General features: G+C 38.7%; 1 protein-coding gene across 1 annotated transcript in view; it reads right to left on the bottom strand.

The window, feature by feature from the left end:
- The window catches only part of MYOM2 (myomesin 2), a 79,077-nt gene extending 67,421 nt beyond the window's left edge, over nt 1-11,656 (bottom strand). The window contains exons 1-6 of the mRNA XM_027690192.1: nt 11,587-11,656; nt 5,277-5,410; nt 4,150-4,269; nt 2,357-2,495; nt 2,028-2,185; nt 1,090-1,182 (exon numbers count right to left, since the gene is read on the bottom strand). Coding sequence (XP_027545993.1) covers nt 1,090-1,182; nt 2,028-2,185; nt 2,357-2,495; nt 4,150-4,269; nt 5,277-5,383 — 617 coding nt within the window. The 5' untranslated portion in view covers nt 5,384-5,410; nt 11,587-11,656. The remainder of the gene's footprint in view (nt 1-1,089; nt 1,183-2,027; nt 2,186-2,356; nt 2,496-4,149; nt 4,270-5,276; nt 5,411-11,586) is intronic.
- Between the last annotated feature and the right edge of the window lie 11,751 nt (nt 11,657-23,407).

The raw sequence follows: 23,407 nt of genomic DNA, 5'->3' as shown, positions 1-23,407 counted from the left end.
ATAGAGAGCAGTTAGCAAGTTAGCCATAGCTTGGGGGTAGAAGACTGAGTATCTAAGAAGCATCCCTTAGGAAGTAACAACACAGTGATTCTTTCTGGCAGGTTCTATACAGGGATATGTTTCTCCCATGCTGAGCTACGAAGAGGTTGACAGTTGGGCTGGACTTGGCTGCAGGATGACAAAGGCAAGTGGTCTTTCCCAAAAACAGAAGGAATGATGCACTTATTTTCTGAACTAATACCACAAAGCTGTACTCATGGCTGCTTCCACTGTTGACAGATGGAGACAGGGTAGAAGATTAAATGTTTAGCCCGCCAAGTGTTAGCCACAAATATTCCAGCTGTTTCAGCACAGCTGATGCTCAAGTTCTGGAGAAATTAAAAGGAGGGGGTTGTGTCTCTGCTCTAGATATTAATTTTCTTTTTAAATACCACAGTAATATCCTCATTTTTCATTGGGTTTTTATATTTTTTTAAAAAGCTTGCACCAACTCACATGTAACATGCAATATTTCAATTGTTTAGGAAAGCAATTGGGGATTAATTTTGGGAAGCTGTTCTACCCAGGCATGTTCTATATCATGAGGTTAACATTTTGAAAAAAGTAAAATTAATTCCATTATAACCTTTAAAAAAATTACACTTCCTTACTTTTTGGAAGTAAAAAAAAAAAGAGATAAAAAAGTAAACAGAATAGTAAAACAAATACAACTGTGTACCCCTGCCCTGACCAGCAATAATTTTGTTTGCCTTAAAAAGCTTCATCGTGACAAGACCGTGCTAAGATATAATTCTAATAAAAAAATGAACTTTTTTTTTCTTTCACCTACTTTCAGCTACTTGCCTCTTCTTTTATATCTTCTAGGTTGCTGCCATTAATGAATACAAATATCTAATTTTTCATTTCATTGTCATAATCTAATATTCAGCAGCTCAGTGAACCTTCTCTAGCCTAAGTGTGAGTACTAACAGAGAAGTGTGCTGAACTTAACACTTCTCTTTCAGCCTTTATGTGAATTTTTAATTGTATTTGATATAAAATACTTTGTGTAGAGCATAAAAAACCTGTTATGTCCCCAGAAAGATTTACCTGTTTATATGCAACACATGTACTCCATATTTGCTTTCAATTCTATACTTTGTTGGATCACTTGCAGGAGTAATCAATTCCTCATTTTTGTACCTGACAATCAAGGAAAAAGTAAAACTCATAAATATCAGCAACTATTCATTCATTTGGTAGATCTTCGGATCCAGATATCATTTACTATCATCTGAACCCTCTCTATGAATCTTATCTACTTGCATAGAGTATTTTCCAGGATGTATGGATAGATACATATTGGCCCATGAAGGCAAAGGGGGACCATCATTGCAGCAAGGAAGTGGAAAGAGAAGATGTGCACCCAATCTAGAAGAGCAGAGAAGCAGAGAGAAGATGGCATGTGACTTGAATTTCAAGTCCGCTAGCCCTGACACAAGATGGGAAGCAAACTTTTTCTTGTATCACAGTACAGCACTTCAGCACAAAAAAGGCGAGCAGCAACAGAACTCTGCCTGCAGCTCTCACATACAAAGGACAGTACTTGTCTGGAGAGGACAGCAGCTGCAAGGATATTACCTTTACATCTTCCTCAATAGAAGTTAACACAAAATGACCATAGATGACAACAATGGTGCTGTGCACAATTACCCAGGCTTAGCAAGTAGCCTGTGAGCTCTTTGTATTTTGTCATTTGATACTTCATCATCAGAGAACTCAATGGCCAGAAACACTGGAATGCCTTCCTCTGTCTGCCTTCTGAAATACTTGAGTTTGCTTCTCACATTGCACAGGGCCATTCAGCACGTTGTCCTCCCAATCCTTCACATGCAGTATCAACTGCTACAATCCAGCACATCCATGAGGATTATAAAGGGGATTTAACATAGCCATTATGTATGTGACACTTATCAGTTATGGCATAACTTTCAAATGAAAAAAGCTTAGCAACATTTTTAGAGGGCTAGGAAAGGCCAGTCTCTTACCATTGTACAGCAGGAGTTGGAAACCCTTGTACAGTAAAGCAAAGGCTCACAGACATCTTTTCCCAGACAGTGTGAGACCTCAGGCGCACTAGGATTTCAGGTGCTCGACTTATAGTTTCTTCTACAATATGTCTTTCCAGTGCCATATTTTCTTCTACCTATTAAACACAGGAAAAGAAGCATCTGGCACCACACTCAAATGGGGTAGAAGATCTAATCTTAAATCCACAAAAAGGTGCTAAATCACTACTCGTATGTGAAGCACAGGCCTAAATTTCAGTATATCTTGTAATTATGTTTGGACAGGAACAAAAAGATTCAGCAGGTACCATCCTTTGCACAGCAAGCCTATCCAGATGTTCTCTAGCATGGTGCCTGGCTGTGTGAATCTCCTTTTCCAAAGCAGACAACTCACTGGCAAAACGGATTCTTTTCTCATCACTTGAATGAGACTTTTGCTCATGACTCCTGTAGGACAAGAAAAAAATCAGGTAAGAGTAACCAATACGAAGCTTTAAGTTTGTCACTTGTGCATACTAAGCAACTGAGGGCTCTGAAATCATATTAGCAGGATAAAATCTAATGTAGGAATTATTCTTAGCATCTATTTGCCTATCCTAATAATGAGTATGTGAAATTGATATGAATTTTCTTCATTTTCTTTCCCCTATATTTGTGGCACCACAGCTACAGGTCTTGAAGTCTGCTGTGGTCACACTGACATAGTACCCCATAGTCTTAGTTCTCTGGTAACCGAGATCAAGAACCTGCCTGGCCTCCTTCTGATCCCTAATTTTCCTTCCCATGGACACAAGAGGGTAGAGGAGTAAAGGCATACTCTGTGCCTGTTCACACCTGGTAAAAGTTGTGCCTTGCTTACGTTGTACCCTTAGCTTTAGAACCTGGCAGCTCTGCTAGCTCCATGGCTGTATCAGCTGACCTCACCTGAAAGATACAGACCAAGGCTTTGACAAGGATTTGATGAACTGCTGCAGGTGAAAAAAGCTGTCCTTGGACAAGGATGAGCAGAAAGTACTATAGAAACTACCGGGAAAATACAACATTTGCAAAAAAATTGTGGGTTGTTCCCTGAAAACCTAACTCCATAGATTTTTCAGAATTCGTAAAAAGAACCCCAACTCATAAATGTTTTTAGGAGGAGCTAGCCTCAATCTCCTTCACTCATGTTGATTCAGTAAACAGCCTGTGCTACTCTTTTCCTTTACAATAGGACAAAAGAAAGTACCGAATATCAGATATTTCTAACATGTCTATCAACATAGTCAACATATGGCAAGACTTTGAAAGTATTACCCAAATAAGAAAACTTCCATGAAATTCAGTGAACAGTAGATCAAGATATTATTTGTCTGGTATTTAAAAATATTTGTTTTCACTAATTCAAGATACTTTGAATACCAGGCTTGTTGTGCATTGTATTTTTTTAATATTGGTAAAATTTAAAATAGTTTTTAAAAATAAAGTATACAAAATCATTTGATTTTCCTAAAACATTCTGTTTTGAGGTTATACATTTCAAAACAATCAAAGTACCAGAACCAGATGGACATATATGATTTTCACAACACATTTTCTACAAACAAGGCAGAATTCTTTCTTGTAGTATAAATTCTTTGTGTCTTTGGTGCAGTCATTGTAGAGTACAGCAGAGTAGAAATGGTCAAATTCACTAACAGGAATATTGTCATCAACACATTTCCTATGGGACTTCATATCAAGGCTGTAACTAAGATATGACAGTAAGCCCTCTTGATATTAAGGAAAGGACTCAAACAGTTTAAATTGATCTAAATTAGAGATTTAGGAATAGTAGAGTAGCTCTGTCCAAAATGAGTTTTGGATACCAGGTGGATTCTAATTTATTTTTGTTTTAAAGCTGTTTTCAAGGGTCAGAGTAGGGATTAGGGGAACAACTCTGGGTAGAAATACAAGATTAAAAGTGACACTCAGTCATTTAGTGTTCCAGCCAAAACAGATTAATGAAGAACAGTGATAGAGAAACCTCCAATCCCATCAGCTGTGAAAAGAGGCCTGGCAAAAGAGCAATACTAAATGGGACCAGAGCCACTACACGGGTCAGATTGGACCAACAGAGCTTTACCTTTTCCGGGATTCTTGCATTGCTTCATGCGCCAAAGTGCGCGCCCTCCTGGCACAGAGTCTACACGTTGTTTTGCCCAAGCCAGATGATTCATAATAAATAGCCTGTCTGGAAGCAGCCCTTCAAATATAAAAAGCATTGATATAACCCAGCAATTCAGGTAAAAAATGAACACACAGAAGTCAAAGAAATTACTTTGAGCTGAATGAGATGAATACCATGACTGAGCACTGTTCAGTGAGAAACCTTTGCATCCTCACTGACTGCACTAGGTGCTGATTCTCACTATTCCTTCAAGAGCTTACTGCTCATCTGTCACTTGGGATCATTAGGAGTTTCATTTCATTCTATTAAATTTTTACTTATCTCAGTCTTCAATCATTCAGGTGCTATAATACCACTTCAGTGGACCACGAAGGTACAAGCCTGTCTAATACACTAATCACAAAGAATCCCCATAGCATTGTCTGTTTCTAGTCATGCCTTTTTATACTTCACAAAACCTTTTCCATAAACTCTTTCATAAGGGAAACTGGACAAGCTAGACAGCTAGATAGGCATCTTAATTACTGAGGAGGGAGAACATTGATTCTGAAGCAACCAAGATAAAAAGTCCCAGGCTCTGAAATACAAAGAATGTTTATTTAGTGGCTAAAACTCTAAGATTTCACATGAGAAGGGTTAAGCCTTCATTTAAGTTTAAAAAAAGAAATTGAATGACAAAAACTATAACTAGGAATAGCCAGCTTCAGATGAAGAAATATCATCATGTCATATGGAAGAATGGGTAAAAAACAGTTTCTGTGATTTCATGGCAATTTTTCTTAAGTCAGAGTTTCAATTTGAGCCTAAAAGGAAGAATTTTCAGTTTGGAGATAGCAAACAGGACAGATCCTAAACCAAAAGGTCTGTGTAGGTATGTTACAATGTATAAGAAAGTTTAGCTATGTTGATGGGAGACTGATGGGAGACTCTAGATAAGGAGCATCCCAATGGAAGGAACTGGAAAACTATCGTTCTGAATAAATCACAGTTTTTGTGGGTGGACAGGGAAGGTAAGTATCTTGATTCTAAGAACTAACTACCCAAAATAGAAACCTGTCTAGGCTTAAATACATGGCACTTACTTTCTTGCTGCGTATTCCTCAAGTACATATCTTGTCTGAATGTTGCGATAGGACTGATCAAAGTGCTTGTGCCTCCTCTGGTAAAATGGCACTGCTACTGAAGACATATTTCAGTGTGTTACAACCAGTAATTCCTGCAGGGAGTGAAATTAGCCATATATTCAACCATGCACACAGTCATATATTTCAGAAATTTTGTTTTGACATTTTTTGATATGTAGACATGTGTGTGAACATGTACAAATGTATAAAATTGCATCAATTTGTGACAAGTAGAGTCATCAATGGCACACATGGGTACCTTGAGCTGTATCCTATCAGTCATACAGTGTGAGCTATGGAATCATAGATGACAGCAATAGAAGATATTTTGTCAGATCGTTTTCCCCCTTCTTTGCAGATGTCATTTAACACCTACATAGAAATTTCCAGGGATGGAAATTTGACAGTTTTTTGGGCATAGTTAGGCACTTCAGTTCTCTGCTCTTCAAACATTTTACTTTTTCCATTGTTGCAATTTATGCTCATTATCTCTTGTCCAATTCACCATGACAACAAAAATAACTGTGTTCATCCCCTTTTGCAGCAGCCTTTTGAAGATTTTTTTTACATCTGCTTTCATCTATTTTGTTTCAACTCAACAAAGATGACTCATGCAATCTTTTCTCTTGCATTTTTTCTGGACCACCAATCATTCTTGTTGCCTTTTTGTGGACTTTCTGCAAAGCATGGCATAGTTCAATCAATATTTGGACAGAAGGTTCTCAGGAACATTCAGGGTGCTCCTAAGAAGCAGTGTGGGTGGGAAGAACATGTTTCCCACTGAGTTAGAGTTAAGCAGATTCCCAACAATGTCATTAAAAGAACATAGAGGTGCCTACATCCCTTTATGTTCATTAGAAATGTGATGACAACTTCTTGCAAAAGTGGGGAATGTCACTAGCCATATCCTGAGTTGATGCCAGCTTGTGAAACTACAGTCTGACTTGCATAGGGGGATCTTTACTCCTGGGCCATTTGGTCCAATCAGTGTTGAAGGATCCCAACTGAACAGCCAACATCTTCCCTATGAGGCAGCTACACTTCAGCGACAACTGAAGCAAGTCCTTTCTATAAAGTCTACAAACCAGCCTCAGCCCAAGCCTGAAGATTTAGTCTGGCAAATTACTGCAGTACCATCTAATTTCCTACTAAAAGCTAAAGGGAGTGTCCCCATTGTTATGCTTCCCTGTAGGGTGCAGACTGCCAGCTCTGCTCTAGCAGCCAGGGCACGGGTGGAGGAGGCATGGCCTAAGACCCACCTATGTGTACCTATATCAAGTGAAGCAACACCAGCTCACCCAGGGGCCATGTTAAGAATGTGTCAGGGTCCTGGGGACAGCAATGGACCTGACTGTCCCTTGCCAGCACTGTCCCTTCAGCACATCACATTGATGCTGGCTTAGTTAAGTGCTCTCATACAATGCTGAGCTGACAAGGACCTCTCATAGACCTATTAACTCATCATAGAACACAATGTCTTAGTTACATGAGCAGAGTTGCATAAACTCATGAGCAGCCTTGGCTTTTCCTAGTTTTGATATCTGTACATCATGTGATGCTACACCTGCAGATATCAAATACTGGTTTTCTTTCTGCTATCTGACCAGGTGGCTACTGTGTGTATGACATTTTGTTTCCTCTCTAGTTCATATATTAACCAGACAATTAATGGTATCATGTTCCTTCTTTTTTATTTTTAATTAACCTTTTTGCCAAAATGAAGGTGCAAAGGGCAAACTCATAGATTAAGCTGACTCCACTGTTAAGAGCTCCTCATGTTTATATGTTTACATGTCTACATGTTGCAAGCTAAATAATTCTGTGAATTTATCAACATGCAAGGTACATGTTAGTATGCATATAATTTGCGCTGAGATTCAGTGTATAAGGATTGCGGAACAATGCTCATTTATCTGGATAGATCACAGTCTGAGTTGTTTTTATCTTTGAGATGGGAGAAAATATCTTTATCATTTACAGTTCAGCTTTCTCCACTAAATGTAAAACTTACATTTTAATTATCATATCTTCGTCTATTCATCAGCACCCAGGACTTCTCAAAATTTGGATTCAGATGTTTTTCACACTTATCCAAATACCTTTAGTATAGAAACAAGGCTAGCCATGCACTCTCAGCTTCCCTACAAGTAATTAATTGAGCTTGTTAGGAACTAGATTCGTTTTGCCTTCGGTTAACACAGAGGGGAGCTGCCTGGCAACAATTCCAAATGTAATAATAATTATCAGTTAATTACAATGATGCTTCCAAAGTGTGCATTTAATACTTAATAGTGCTGCACAGACAAGTATCAGAAGAGCAAAATCATAGTCCCGCTATAAAAGCAGGGTACAGGGTATGGAGTTTTTGATGAAAGAAGTGTCTATTGTATTCCTAGGAACAATATTTTGACTGTTTTCCCAGTTTTTCACTGGTACACATTTATTTGAGATGTTCGAAATATATTTTAGTATTTAGTCAGTTAGAGAACATGATATGCAGATGACAGCTAATCTGCACTGAATTTATTGATTTAGGTGAACCAAAATTTTGTTACTGACAGTGCCTGGAGACCTAGTTATACTGGCAAGTCAGTTGGTGGAACTGACCCAAAAGCAAGATGCAGGCAGTGGTCTGGCAGAGGCACTAGGGGAAAAAATCCCAGTGGAAAATGGAGAATTCAATAACAAAAAAATTACATAAATTGGTCCAGAGAAAAACAAATTAATTTTCTGAATAATTATAACAAATTAAAATGCAAATCTCATGTGATATTGACCAAGTTCTACTGCAAGAATTACAGAGACCTAGCTAAAATATATAGCCTATGTGTTACAAAAAATCCTTGAATTTCATCCATGCAGATTCTATTAACGACCCTGGCTTTTAAGAAAAAGACCTGGAGTTACAGGACAACATGGTCCTAAAATATTTAGTGTCTCATTCTGACACCAGAAGGACCTAAAGTGCACTAACCTGTGTGCTCTATCAACCACTCAGAAGACTACTAAACCCGAAGAAAAATATTACGTCATCCAAAATGTGGTTAAGAATTAATGATAGAAAACACAGTTTAGGCTATTCAGATTATTTACATAAGTATATGTTTCCTCATGCTTAGTAGTACATATATAACAATTTATACTGGACCATGAGTAAAAGGCAGAGTTCCCAGGACAGGATACACATAGTTTCGTGACACAGTAATACTGATCTGAATAGAAAGCTATAATCTAGGACACATGACAAGGGGCCACATTCTTGAGCAGAGGAGCCAAGGGTCTGATATAAACATTGTTAGCTTGATAAGTGAGTTAATTTAAGATTTAAAGGACAAGTAGTAAATTCTAGCATGATCATTTACACAGCCTCAGAGAGGACGCACACAACCAACTAAATTGATGGATGGGTTGACAAATGCCATGGGAAGAACCTGGTTGTGCTCACCATAGATAGACAAATTGCATTCCCAGATTCAGAAGGCTCCTGCCATGAGCAATGCACTGTGCAACATGTACTTTCTCGGCCTGACCTGTCAATGCTATAACATGCAACATGCACTTTCTTTGCTCATCTCTGTTCTTGGCCATCTGCAGAAGAGCCAAAAACAATTCACGAGTTCTTGTGTGACCTCATGTAGTCCTCATTTCAGCTGAAAGGTCAGTACATCCTGCTCCTACATGCACATCCTCATTCTTGATACTCCTCTGTATCTCATCTTTCTGAAACATCTTTGGCCATTTGTACTCACTGGAGGGGTTGTCTTGTTTTTCCCATGACTTAGGCATTGTTTCCTCAACCCGTCTGTAGTTCTGCTTGTTGTTCTCTACATTGTTCAAGGCTAAGTGTTTTTAGGAAACCTTGTTTTGCCAGCTTATACTTCTGTGATGCATTAAAGCCCATGATATTTAACTCATAAAAATATATTTAAATCCATATCACTTACATACCAGAATGAAAGACAAAAAAAAACAACCAAAAAACCCACACCTTCTATTCATTGGTTGCTCCTAATGACCAGTTTCAAGAACTACTGTATCGCCTCAAAAAATACATGATCCTTTCCAGTTGATTATATGTATATATATGTTGTAGAAATTGTAGATTTAATAACATAGTAGCATTTTCCCACAGAAACTGACTTTGGTGGAAATCTTGTAAAACCATCATGAATCATTATGCAGCTCATAGATACTGCAGTCTAAATAGAATGGGATGTAGAGGATCTGGTAAAATCTTCTCCCTTTTGATAATAAACTTCTAAAATTCCAATAGGTCTCTCCAGTCTTTTATCTCTGTACACCTGTGTATATTTACATCTTACATAGAAATTTATGTTCTGTGCATGAGAAAGGATGAACCTAAAAACCCACTCAAATATACAGTTATTTTAAGATGTTTCTGTCCTTCCCACTGAAGACCTTTTTCATTCTGCATAAGAATTCAATTTTAGCTTTTTTGATAACAGAATGCTTATCAAAATGCTTATCAAATTCCTTTAAAAAATAAAGCATATGGAATTCTCATTTGCTTAAAACCTGCCAAATTCCAGACATTACTTAGCAAGCTTTAAGGCTTCTTGTCTTTTCTTTTCTGATGTCTTTAGCTACATCATAGTTGGTCTTATGTTTTACTGATCACAACTCCTTTATGTGGAAATAGTATTTTCCTCATTTCAAAAATTGGTTTTAAAACAGAAATCTTGTGGACAACAAGTTTAACCTGGTTCAAATCATCCCCAGAAGTGCATGCATTACTTTTGTTATTTAACCTAAAAACGGAGTTCTATCCTCTATTTCTAATCATCTGAATATCCAGCAAATCAACATTTTCAAGCAGCTGATGATACCAGCTATCACAGATGTGTCTATTCTTCTTAATAATTTCATGTTTTGAATGAGTAGACTTTTTACATTTCACAACATCAAATGATACTGTTTTCAATGACATACAGGTAGATTCATCAATTTAATGCTATAGCATATCTATGATTAGTTAGAATTCACACTTTAACCTTGTATAGTCCCTGAATGGTTTGCTTCACCCTCTAGCCAAAACAGTTAGTGTGGAAGTATTTTGAAATATACTATGGGTGGTCATGGTCATATCCCCAACCCTTGATGAGAGAGCTTTGCTCTTTGGCAGGTAGTCAGAAGGCAGAGTCATGGGTACCCTTCCCTCCAACAAGGCCATTGTTGTGAAGGGGAGGACCAGTTTCTGCATTTTTGGAAGTCTAAAAAAGAAAATGTAATTTTGGCTTTTCTATTACTCTCATGAAGGAAAGGAGTGGAAGCTTCCAATCTGACTTTCTTTCCATAGCCCTACTAGAAGCTAAACAGTATATATCCCAGAAAGGATACTAATATGGATGTTATCTTATGAATTCATGATCATATTAGACTGGAAATTAAATGAAGCTGAATTTGTCCACATTGACTAGAAACCTTGCCACTCTAACACTCCAAATGCACAGAGTTCCAACATGTTCTCATAAAGTTTGAAGATTTCCCTTCACTTGGCAAATATTACATCCCTCCAACTGGACAACAAAGACTGTTGAACAGTGAGATGGTGAAAGTCACTTCCCATCATCACAACATTGAGTATCCTTCATTACGATACTTTCATTGACTCGTAGGCATTATCAACACACAGACATAATTTCAAGAGTATGAATATGATTTCCCAGGACTCTATCAGTGCTATTTAGCTGGAATTTACATATGGCAAAGAACACATCACATAGCCTAGAGCAATAGGGACAAAAGAAATACATCTTCTGGAAATATGTACTTGAAAGCATGGCAGACAAAAAACAAAAGTAGATTTCTTTTTGTCCTAGCTACATTCTCCTCTTCAGCATGCCAAATAGTTTTGCCAGATACTATAGGATTTTATGCTTAATTATTTACACACAGACTTCAGATAAAACATACAGTATAAGCACATAAGAAAGTGGCATTGCCAATATTTGTGCAATTGGAAAAGTACACATTCAAATAGAGCTATAGATTTCTGTAATGTAGTTCTTTATATGCAGCAAGAAACAGAAGAAATGTAAGACACAATAAAATAAAGGTGACTATGCACAGAATAAAACAATTCTACTTTATTTTTTTGTTTTTCTCTTCATGAATCAATCTGTGTCCTGCTTATTTCTTGTTTCCTAAGGAAGTTAATTTTTTTTTTTACAGAAGAGCACCCAACACCCTCCTGCAAGCACTCCCATTTGTTCTGAACAAGAAAACCCTGGTTCGAAAATGGACTTACCAAGGGATATAGAAAAACTGCAAAGCAGAGAGGTAGACCAGCCTTTCCCAGCCTAGTAAACTCTGCCTGAGGAAAATAAAAATAATTCCCCTCTCTAAAGGCTACTGCCCCTTCACTCCCATTTAAGGGCAGATGCAGTTCTATATTTAGAACTAACCAAATGATTCTCCCAAAACTGGGGTCAGCCTAATAGGCAATAAGGGTGTGGTATAAAAGCAGAAGAAAAGCACTAGCCTTTATGCAGTTTTATACTGTATTTTAGTAAAAGACAAATGTCATTCCTTAAAAAAACAGTTGTTTATATTAAAACTGAGGTTTCTTTTCCCAGCAACACCAAGGACATGGGAAACAATTTAATGTCGGAAAACAGTTTAAATTTTTTACTTAGAAATGTTTGAAGTTTTAAAATAATCAGTAACTTAGAAGACCAGTGAGGAGATGTAAACTCCAGAATATTATTAGTAGAGACATGAAGTCCCCTTAGTGCTCCAGGCTGTAAAATGAGCCTCCCCACTGCTTCCTTAAGAGCTCAATGAATTTGAGAATATAGCTGCAATATATGAAAGCCTGGCAGTGGTATAAAAAAACTATTATTTCCGTCTCTATAATGTCACTAGTCAACCTGAGAGAGATTTCTCTGTGTTTTGTAAGTAAAGCAGGAAGAAATAATATGCATAGAGGCATAAACAAACAGAGGAAAAAAACATAGCCAAAGCACCCGATTCTGTGAGACCTTGATGGTCCCTGATGTTTCCTGATTATTACCAACTAAAATGGATGTTTGCTGCCTATAGGGCTCCCAGATTTCTATCCAGAAGCTACAAGGCACTGCTGTGGTGTTTCTGACATGTCCAGATATGACAGGGAGCAGCACTGGCTCTGAAGAGCTGGTAAGTTTGGGCTCAGTCATTCTGCCCCATTCTGGTGGTAGACAACCCCACAGGGATTGCATCCGTATGGAGGAAGGGAAGGAAGGGTAAAAAGTCTGACAAGGCCTTGTGGTAAGTGTGAATAATTAATGATATTCCTCTTATTCTATCTGGAAATAGGACATGTCTGGGAAAACCTGGTTATATGGGAGACCTAATACCACATCTGATGGCCCATAATGACTCAAATAGTCAATGAGTCAGCAATATACAAAAGGTAGGGAATTAATTGACCTTAAAATGACTTGAAAATAACAAGATCTATTTTCAATTTACTTATATAGGAATGGGGTCAAGGCCAAAGTCACTAAATGACAATCTCTTCCAGTGGTTGGTATGCAAAACTTTAATACATGAACAATGTTCTTTTTAAGTCATGCTTTCTTCTTTCATATTCATTTATGAGAAGCAGTGCAAGAGGTAGCAAAGCACTTCAATAACTGATTCTTATCTCATCTGTGGTATTCATCCAAGTTCCCTAAGGAGCTCTGGTAAAGATCTTTCCTACCTTTGTATTGTCTAGGACTACCATTTGCTTGAAACAGACTTCTCCCTTCCTCCCGTAGCTCTTGAATTATAACTCAGTTTGACAGAATTATATCTACAGAGACAGACACAGTGGAATGAGGGCATATGCCCTAAATGTAGATGTTGCTTCAGAAGCAGCTGTCGAAGTAATTAGCAGGTAATAATCCAGAGCAAACCCACTTTACTTACCCAGCTCCATCTCTTCTCTCCTATTGCATTTTCCTGGGGGAGGTAAAAGGTCAGTTTTAAGGAAAATATTAAAGTTCTCATTACACTCTGCATTTAATTTCTTGTTCTATGTTTATTATCTCTAAAGAAATGGAGTCTTCTACAGCCTGTTCTGTTTGCCTTTAAACTTGAGCTCTCCTCTATTTTAAGTTCTTTCTGCAAGGTGTGCTTGGATGACAAAAATGTGAAAGTGTATTCTGAGGGCTGTGGGAAACATGATGTAGGCAAGAACTGGGGCCAGTCTCAGGTTGTCTCCAGGTAAGGCAATAAATAAATTCTCCTTCTTTTCATAGATATTCACAAAATAGGATAGAAAGGAAAACTTAAATATTTTGTTATTCACTGGTGGTGAAATTTAGGCAGCAGAACACCAAAAATTATCCAGCATTTTAATAATTAAATAATTTTCATTATGTTCTCAAACAAACTTCCTCCAGAACATAGAAGGTACCTTCCCCTGATCCCTCCACTTCCCAAACAGAAGTTACTCCCTAAGAGGTGGTTTTTTAAAACAGAGTTTTAGCACAGTATCAGAAGAATTATTCAAGCACTTCAAACTGAGCATGTGCTAAAATCCCTTTGTGAATGTGTTATTTTAGAGTTACTACTTTATCTTATACCTGTCCCATGATGTGGGTTGTTTAATAGATAGAGGTGTAAGTAATGGCTCAACTACTCCTGCAAAGGGGAAGAAAAAGAACTGAAATAGAAATCAGAAAAAAGATTCATTAGCTTTTTAGCTACTTGATTAAACATCAAAACATAAAATGAAATGCAATTATGTTAGAAGAGGTATGTTTTAAGCCTGTAAGGGTACCTTAATAGTGGCCTTGTGCTTTTAGCTTTCTCCAGTTCCAAGAAAACCCAATGCACCTTTGTATGGCAGCTTCTGAATTCTGGCTTTGTTAATATATTAGCTATTGATTTCTTCAAATGCTTGTTGAATATTTAGTTTCCTATAAAGTAGAAGATTGGTAACTAGCAATGAAGGTCCTAATCTCTGCGGTAGTCCTAATTATTCACAAAGCCCTATTGTGAGGTTTCTAAAGCTATGCTGGAACAACGGATACTGTGCACTGGTGATCAAAGAGCAGTCTCTTGGATTTCCTTCCCAGCTACCCGAGTCCTAGCATCTCCCTTGGCATTATAAATGAAAGACAAAACAATGCATGCAAAGTCAATCACACAAAAAATAAATCATGCTCTTTCCTCAGTTAGTGCCTTTGATCAGAAGTTCGGGTTTATCAAGTGTGGACTCTGTATACAAACCACACTTCATTCGGAAGAGAATACCACCACCTGAAAGAAACAATTAAAAACAGTTTTGGAGGCAGTGCACCTGCTTATGAAGATTAGCTAGCAAGAGAGCAGTAACAGATGCACTTGACTGCTGACAGCACTGTAAATGTGTTCATGCAGCTGAGCACAAATCCTCAAGGTAAAACACACCTTACTGCCTCTTTCAGGCATGGAGAGAACAAACGCATAACGACTCCTAAGAAGCTTAAGCACTACTCTCTCTACCTCCTTCTATCTGCTTATTTTCATTTTTTCTTGATGCATTTTTTCTTGATGCATTTTTTCTTACTCTTTCCTGATTTTCTTTTTCACTGCCCAACTTGGAAGTATTCTAAAGCTAGCCACATGCAGCTGAAAACTGCTAAAAGCTAAAACTACCCTTCCCAGAAATTAGGCTAGGCTGTGTGGAGATCAGACCAGAGAAGAGCCAAGTCATTTGGAGGAGAAGGAGGAGAAAACATAACTAAGAGAACACTGTGCAACTCCCAAGAGACAGGACAACAGCAGCTGTGGGGGAAAGAAAAAAAAATCACAAAAAACCCCATCAGAAAACCCCACAACAAAACCAAAAAACACACTTACACTTGCTAGAAGCTATTTTAAACAGCCAGAAATTCGACAGAGCTAGACGGAACTGTTTCCAGGACATCAAACACTTCCAGCACAAGCCTTTGGACAAATACTAAAATACCTGAGTACACAAAATGTTGGGATTTTTTCCCCTGCAATATAAGATAAAGTGAATATCTTAGTAATTATCCTTATTTATGTCTAAGAAGGCAAACATAGCACTGAGTTACAGTGAGTCAATTATTTTTAAGATATCTAAAGAGTAATGTGTCATCCTGTTGTCCAAGGACCCCCCCTGGAGCACATCAGAGTCAGTGGTAAAGTTTTACTAAGGAAAGCTCAGATTCATATCCTGCTTGATTTAATGCCTCTCTAAAAAGTTGACAGAGGGTTAGCTGAGCTGCAAAGAGAAAATACACGGTTGCCTGATGGAGCAGAATGTTTCAACAATTTCTTTTGTGAGTTATTGCAAGTGGAGATGAGTATATTCTCCATTGCTTTGGACAGCAGTCCAAATAAAATACTCTAGAGCTGGTAACGAGCTGACAGTGATACTCTATTTAAAATTGGGGTTTCAGCCAGTGGGAATGGCTAAATATGTTTTAGCTAAATATGTTTTGCTAAATTTTAGGATGAGCTAAGCAAATTACAGTCTTGCCAGTGATGTGAAGGTACAGCTCAGATTTTAAATATTGGGTGGGTTGTAATTCTATCAAATCTTTGGAAGTGGTTCTGATAAACCTTAATGAAAACAGCAGCACTTACTGCAGTTTGGTGAGTTAATTAGACAAACCGTGCCATAGGGATATATACTGGCTGTATATCAGCTTAGTGGCATCTCTTCACTTACCTTTACAATAAGATCTGTTTTTCAACCAAGTGCAAAGACAAGGACCATAAAGATGCTTGCCTTAGCCTGGTATATTTATTCCAGTGTCACACAATACGCTCTGCAGATACCTGCTGCAGCAACAGTTATCTCTACAACTAACCCCAATGTCATCAACAACAGATTACATCTTGAGAGAACCACAGCCTGTAAGAAGGCAGAGACAGGAACTACTTACACTGCAGTGATGTGGTCCACAGGCTTCACCACTCTGGGAAATGCAAGCAAAACAGCCACAGTCCATCATTGAATAGCACCATCCAAAGCCTATTTTAATGTCTTCATGCTTTAGTAACTGTCAGCTGTGGGGGTTACTGTTTATAACAGCATTTACATACAGGACTCACACCAGACAAGCACAGACAACTAAGGCACAAAATCACAGAATGTTTGAGGTTGGAAGGGACCTCTGAAGGTCTTATCCAACCCGTCCTCTCAAACAGGGCCACCTAGAGCTGTTTGTCCAGGACCATGTCCAGATGGCTTTTGAACATCTCCAGGGATAGAGACCTGTGCTGGTTTTGGCTGGGGTAGAGTTAATTTTCTTCACAGTGGCTGGTATGCGGTTGTGTTTTGGATTTGTGCTGAACACAGGGTTGATAATATAGAGATGGTTTTGTTATTGCTGAGCAGGGCTTACACCAAGTCAAGGTATCTTCTGCTTTTTGTACTACCACACTGGCAAGGAAGTTGGGGGTTCATGGGAGGATGGGAGGAGACACAGCTGGGATAGGTAACCCAAAATGACCAAAAGGATATTCCAGACCATACAACCTCATGGTCAGTATATAAAGTGGGGGGAAAAAGAAGGAAAGGCTGGATATCTAGAGTGATGGTGTTTGTCTTCCCAAGTAACAGTTATGCATGATGGGGCCCTGCTCTCCTGGAGATGGCTGAACACCTGCCTGCACACAGGAAGCAGTGAACTCATTCCTTGTTTTGCTTTGCTTGTGTGCGCAGCTTTTGCTTTAAACTCTCTTAATCTCAACCCACAAGTTTTCCAGCTTTTAGCCTTCTGATTCTCTCCCAGTCCTACTGATGGGGGAGTGAGCAAGTGGCTGTGTGGGGCTTGGTTGCTGGCTGGGGTTAAACCACGACAGTAACTGCACAACCTCTCTGGACAAACTGTGCCAGTTTTTGGCCATCCACATAGTTAAAAACAAAAATATATTTTTTGATGTTCAAAACCTCTGTGTTTCAGTTTGTGTCTACTGACTCTGGTTCTGCCCCCTTCTCTTCTTGACTGGCAGAAACTGAATGTCAGTGTAGTGAAAGTACACACTCAACATTCTCCAGGTTCATAAGCACACACTCATGTGCTGTCTGGTTGCCTAATCTCTCTCTGTTCTAGGTCAGTGCTTACTGCAAACCGATGCACACACTCATACACTCATCTCACAGGCACACCACACCTATGGGTTCCCCCCAGATACCTTCATGTAGTGTGCAGGAGCACCTACACCCCCAGTCTGACTCCAGCAGCTGGCACCCAGTCAACTCATGCAATTCCCCCAGTAAATTGTAGTCAGTCCATGCAGCACTCACACACATGGGATGAAGGGTGAGATTACACAGAGAGATAGTTAAGAAAGGTTTAAAAGAAGACAGGACAGACTGCGGTGATCAGGCACAGGGCTCAGTGTGCTGATTGGCTCTGTTTTACACACGATTTTTTATAGCTCACTCTACCTGATCCTCTCTTTGTTCTTGACTTCTTCCCCTAAATATTTCTTCACCACTTTATGCAGATCTACCAATTCCCACACCTCTGGTCCAGCATTCAGGATCTTCATTCACACCTCTAGGTGAAATCTCAGCAGCTTCAAAGTCCAAGTTAGTTTTTCTGGAATAGCCCATCAATTAGTGTGACTGGCAAGGTTTGTTTCTTCTCATAGTCTCCATTATTGTTTGTCAGGTCTGCGTCTTTGTATGTTTGTTGCCCTTACCCTTTCTTATCAACCTGATTTTAGTTGCTTCTCAATCAGGTCATCTTGATGGAATATGCATTCTCACACTCCACTATGGTTATCAATTAGTGCCACTAACCAAGTTTGTTTCTGGTTATTGAATTCATTATCAATAGTCAGTCACACTTTTTGTGTCTATGTGTTTATCTCTCTCCTTTTCCTTATCACGATTTAACATGGACCTCAGTCAGACAATTTTACAAAAAAATATCACGCTCTACTTATCCTCACACAGATAATGTGGAAATTATCTGCTCCTGTTTCACAAGGGAAAAGGAGAAGGAAAGGAATACTTAACAGATCACACTGCAGATCACCTGCATGATGAGTCTAATGTGAGAGCTGCTGTGAAAACATCAAATGGTATCAGTTTCAGGCATATCCCACTATTAAAGGTCATTGAACTTTGTATGGCATATCCAACAGTTCATGTCACTGAAAGTACATAGCTGTGATGCGTATGGCCCATGCCACGAATGATATACTGTCTGACATATACGAACATTACTGTACTGTAGACTAATGAACTTTTACTGTATTTCTGGAAGCAGGTAAATCTCACTAGAAAAATTATATTTTTTGATTTTGGGACCAAATGACTTACATACACAACAGCTTCAAGGAGTGACACAGCAGAGATCTGACAAGATTTCACTGTAAATGGGCAAAAACTATTGTAAATGCAGCCCAGGTACAATTTTCTTTAGGAGTTATGTCAGCTGGACCTCTTCATTCCTGTTCCTCACTACTGCTGGATAACTGTGATTCTTTGGTTGCTATAAGCAAAAGGTATTAGTTTACTATAGCAGATATAACAAAAAGTGTGCTAAGACTGATGGTCTCAGGGAGGTCCCAAATTTGCATTGTTTTAATAATTTTCATATTTAGTAAGAACAAAATAAAAGCTGCTAAGCAGAAGTGTTAATGAACCACCCTGATCCTTCTCCAACTGCTCAATAGTTTCTTCTCTAGGTCTTCAAGAGCAATGCCATAGTGCATAAAACAAAGCAATATTTCATTACAAAAGACAGACTGAAGAGATCAACCTGATTATTTCATCCCAATCTCCAACTGCTGTTTCTGTCCATGGTCTGTATTCTGGTCCTTCAAATAAAGCTACATTTGGATGTTACCAGTTCTATCCATTCCTGCTACTGCTTCTTAGTTACTGCATGGCTACAAGTGTTCCTGATGGGGAGGTTTTGTTGAATTCTTTGTCCATGCCATTTTACTGATTATTTACCCTTCTCACACTTTGGCATTCAGTTATCACTAAATCAGTCACCCACTAGCATTCTTGACTCATGTCAGAGCGTCAAAGACTCTTTTGATTTCAAAAGGTGCTTTTCCCCAAATAAAGACTGTAGGATTGCCCACACAAACACTCTTCATATTGAAATGCAACTTAGACAAGTTATTCGTATTTTGTTCTTTTTATTTTTTTCATTATTCATCTAGCCTCTGTCTTGTCTCACATACTGTACCTGCTGAGTATTCCTCTGCAACTGTATTTTAATCACAAGGTAATATTTATGTTGCTGGCTGAAAAACTTACAGATATAAGTATATATATTTTGATTCCTACCTTACTGATATATGAATCAAACAATTTTTCAATTACTCTTAAATGTTATTTGAGGAAGTTAGTGTTCCAGATACACAGATAGCTTGAGATAGCAGTCATATTTTTACACCACAGACAGTATAGAGCCTGATTCTTTTATCCTGATTTTCTATTGCAATAAGGCAGCATTAGGTACCATTCTGGATTCTTCTGTAATATATTCCAAATAACAGGTAGGCAGATTCAGAATGCTGCAAGACCAAAGCAGGCTGTCATCCAGCTTAATAAATATCTTGAGGCTCACGTCAAGATATTTAGATATCAGAGCAGCACAGAATGTAAAGCTTTGAATGCTTAGGACAGCTGTCCTCCCTCCCTGCCTCGGTGGCCTTTCTGATTACACTTGTACCCAATCTCATCCACTGGCAGTGTTTCTCAAGTGACACAAATACTGCAGCAGCACAGGAGAGGAAAAAGTCTTGAGCTGAGTGTGGTCATCAAGATGTCTGGGCGTTTACGACAGGACATAAACAGCGTTGTAACAGCACAGCAACCATTGGGGTTGCTTAGGACACTTCAGTTCCCTTCCTGAAAAGGGGACTGAAATCAGCTGCTTGGTGTCCCCAACGCATGGGAATTCTTGATTGGAAACATATAGTTTGAAGCCAGTAGAATCATAATAATCATTGCCTTATTTATACCTCACAGTCTATTCAGTTACATTGGCTACTTTCATGCAGTGACACCATGCAATTGATAAAATGTGTGGTCAAAACACCAGCTGGATGAAGTACTTTTACTGTAAAAGGATATGTCTTAATTTGGACATACCCAGGAATTAATCCTTACCTATTGCTTGTATGTTTCTCCAACTCTTAATTATATTTAGTGTAACAAAAATATGCCTTTTTTTCTAGAGTTAAAATTTGCCTACCTTTACCTTCCGTGCAGTAGTTCTTGCTGGCTTCTTAGATTTCATTAACCACCATATTTTCTTCCTCTGAAGATGCTGACACACAACCCTCAAACTTCACCTTCCCACTGCAATTGCACTGCAATTGATAGACAGAATATTGATTACTTACTGTGTGCTGTCGGTGCAGCCTGCTAGCACAAAGCAGTCAGGACTTCTGTGACCAAGGTAGAAAAGCCAAAGAAATAAAACAGGTTTGGGTTTTAGATGTTTATATTATTGTAATTTTCGAGATTTGGGAGAAAAGAGAGTGATTGCTAAGAAAATCTTGCAAATAGGCAACGAAGTAACAAGGAAATTGGCATTATGTGTTGACATAAAAGTGGATAGTCAGTCAGAGACGAGGGATAGGCATAGGTCATGATAAACATTAAGCAATGGAAGAAATAATTTGCAGTGATGCATTACCAGCAGTGTTCCCTTTCTCCAACTCTTTATTATATTTAGTGTAAAAGAATTGTGCTGTTTTTTCTAGAGTTGAAATTTACCTATCATTACCTTCAATGCAGTCATTCACATGAGAGCAGCAATGTGAACTTGCCAGCAGTGTGCCCTTCTGGCCCAGAGGGTCAATAGAATCCTGGGGTGCATTTGGAAGAGCATTGCCAGGAGGTTGAGTGAGGGAGGTGATCCTGTGCCTCTACTCAGCCCTGGTGAGGCTTCACCTGGAGTGCTGTGTCCAGTTCTGGGCTTCTCAGTACAAGAGAGACATGATGCTCCTGGAGCAAGTCCAGCAAAGGGCTATGAAAATTATTAAGTGCCTGGAACATCTCATATGAGGAAAGGCTGAGGGAGCTGGGTCTGTATAGCCTGAAGAAGAGATGACTGAGAGGAGACTTGATCAATGTCTGTAAGTATCTGTAGGCAGGGTGTCAAGAGGACAGAGCCAGGCTCTTCTTGGTGGTGCCAAGCAATATGACAAGAAGCAACAGACAGAAACCGATGCGCTGGAATTTCCACCTAAAAATGAGGAAAAACCTCTTTACTGTGCAAGTGACCGTGTACGTGAACAGGTTACCTAGAGAGGTTGTGGGGTCTCCCTCACTGGAGATATTGAAAAACTGTCTGACATAATCCTCCGCAATGTGCTCTAGGATAACCCTGCTTGAGCAGAGAGGTTGGACAAGTGGTCCCTTCCAACTCTACCTATTCTGTGATTCTGTCACAAAAAAATTAATCTTCCAGGGAGAGAGAGCATACAGAAAGAGGCACCTTACCAAAAGGACACCTTAGGATTATGATCTCTGCAGAAGTTTTCTGGGAAATGCTGATTGAGCAACCTGCATTGCATTCCTATACTCTAATATAAAAGCTTCAACTTGAACTTCAGCCATGTGCCTATAAAAAGACAAATATACTTTCTAGATGTTTTTTCCTGCTTAATCTTTGGTAGAATTAGTATAAAGGTGTACAGAGTATAAAGTTGATTGTGATAACTGCTGGTGAAGAGGCTGCCTGACAAACTGGAAGATCATGTCTTCGCAGGAATCATGAAAGGAGCCAGCAAACAGAGGCCTGTTGAAGGAAAAGTAAGAGCTCTTTTCTGGACTTGGTGAGTTCAGATGAGCAATAAAAAACAGTGCCTGCTTTTCTGTGTATCTTTGATCAATCACACACTTTAAATTCATGTATGATATATCTGGAACAGAAATACTGCCTCCATTTGCAATTTTTAAAAAATATGGCACTGAAAACAGAACAGACCACTACACAGAAGGGACACATATGAGTAGTGTCACTCCCTTTCCAAAGGAAGTATGACAGCAATTTCCTCATGTGTCACATGCTCTGGGAAACAACTGTGCCTCAAGAGAACCACATGGAAGTAGTCCATTAAAGCTCTAGTCTCAGGTAATATAGAGCAGCTGTCTCAATAGTTGGACTTCTGATTTGCGATGTGCCTTGTTCATTATTACTTTTTGCTATTCCTCGTCCTTTAACCTCCCTATGCCCCCCTTAACAATTTTCAAGAAGAAAGAAAAGGGAGATGTCCAGATGTGCCAGCCCAGGGGATGAGACGACAAGCAGGAAGACAATGCCACCATCTCTTACCACCCACAGACACGTAACAAGCAGGGTAACACATAATTTACTCTCATTGCTAATCATGACCTGAAATTGGGTAAAAGGATGGAAACTACTCTGGGGAGCAGCACAACATATACACTTGATTAGTGTTTTAAAACTTTCCTAGGGACCTGCTATTTGCCATTTGGCAAAGACACTAAATGTACCTCGCGGCCCAGTCTAATAAAGTCATTCTTACGTTAAGACAATACTTACAAAATATGCACCACTGATCTTTAAGAGGAAAAGGTCGAAGAATTGATTTGCATTCCAGAAGCTGATGAACATTTTCTTGTTGAATGCAATCTGTTGAAAGAAAAGACAGCAACCAAGTAAGGAGAAAAGATAAATCATTGTGTATAAAAGAGATCAGAAGAGGAACCAAGTATGATTACATCTTTCTAGGTAGAAAAATTACAGCTAAAGATCAACACCAAAGATCAACAACTTCCTCCAGGAAGTAATTTAAATAGTAACTGTCCAAAGACAGGTCTGCCTGAAAAAGTTGTTTAAAATTGATAATATTTAGAATCACCTCAGATTTCTTTAAACATTCAAGGAAGTCTCATGACTTAATAATTCTGGCCACCATTTACAAGATTACTAACTAGCATTTCATTCACCATCCTTGGAATAATATTTTTGTGCATTAGTAAAATTTGCGTACATAAGCATTTACACTGGGATGTAATGATGAAAATTAAGAGATTAGGGCAACTGACATACCAGGAGAGGATGAGAGAGCTTGGCTGTTCATCTTGGAGAAAAGAAATCTCAGGGGATTGTATGAATGTATATAAATACCTG

Source organism: Neopelma chrysocephalum, unplaced genomic scaffold (assembly GCF_003984885.1).
Source record: "Neopelma chrysocephalum unplaced genomic scaffold, ASM398488v2 Primary Assembly neopelma1_80b, whole genome shotgun sequence".
NCBI lineage: Eukaryota > Metazoa > Chordata > Aves > Passeriformes > Pipridae > Neopelma > Neopelma chrysocephalum.
Note: the sequence above shows the minus strand (reverse complement) of the source record. Positions and strands in the feature narration are given on the sequence as shown.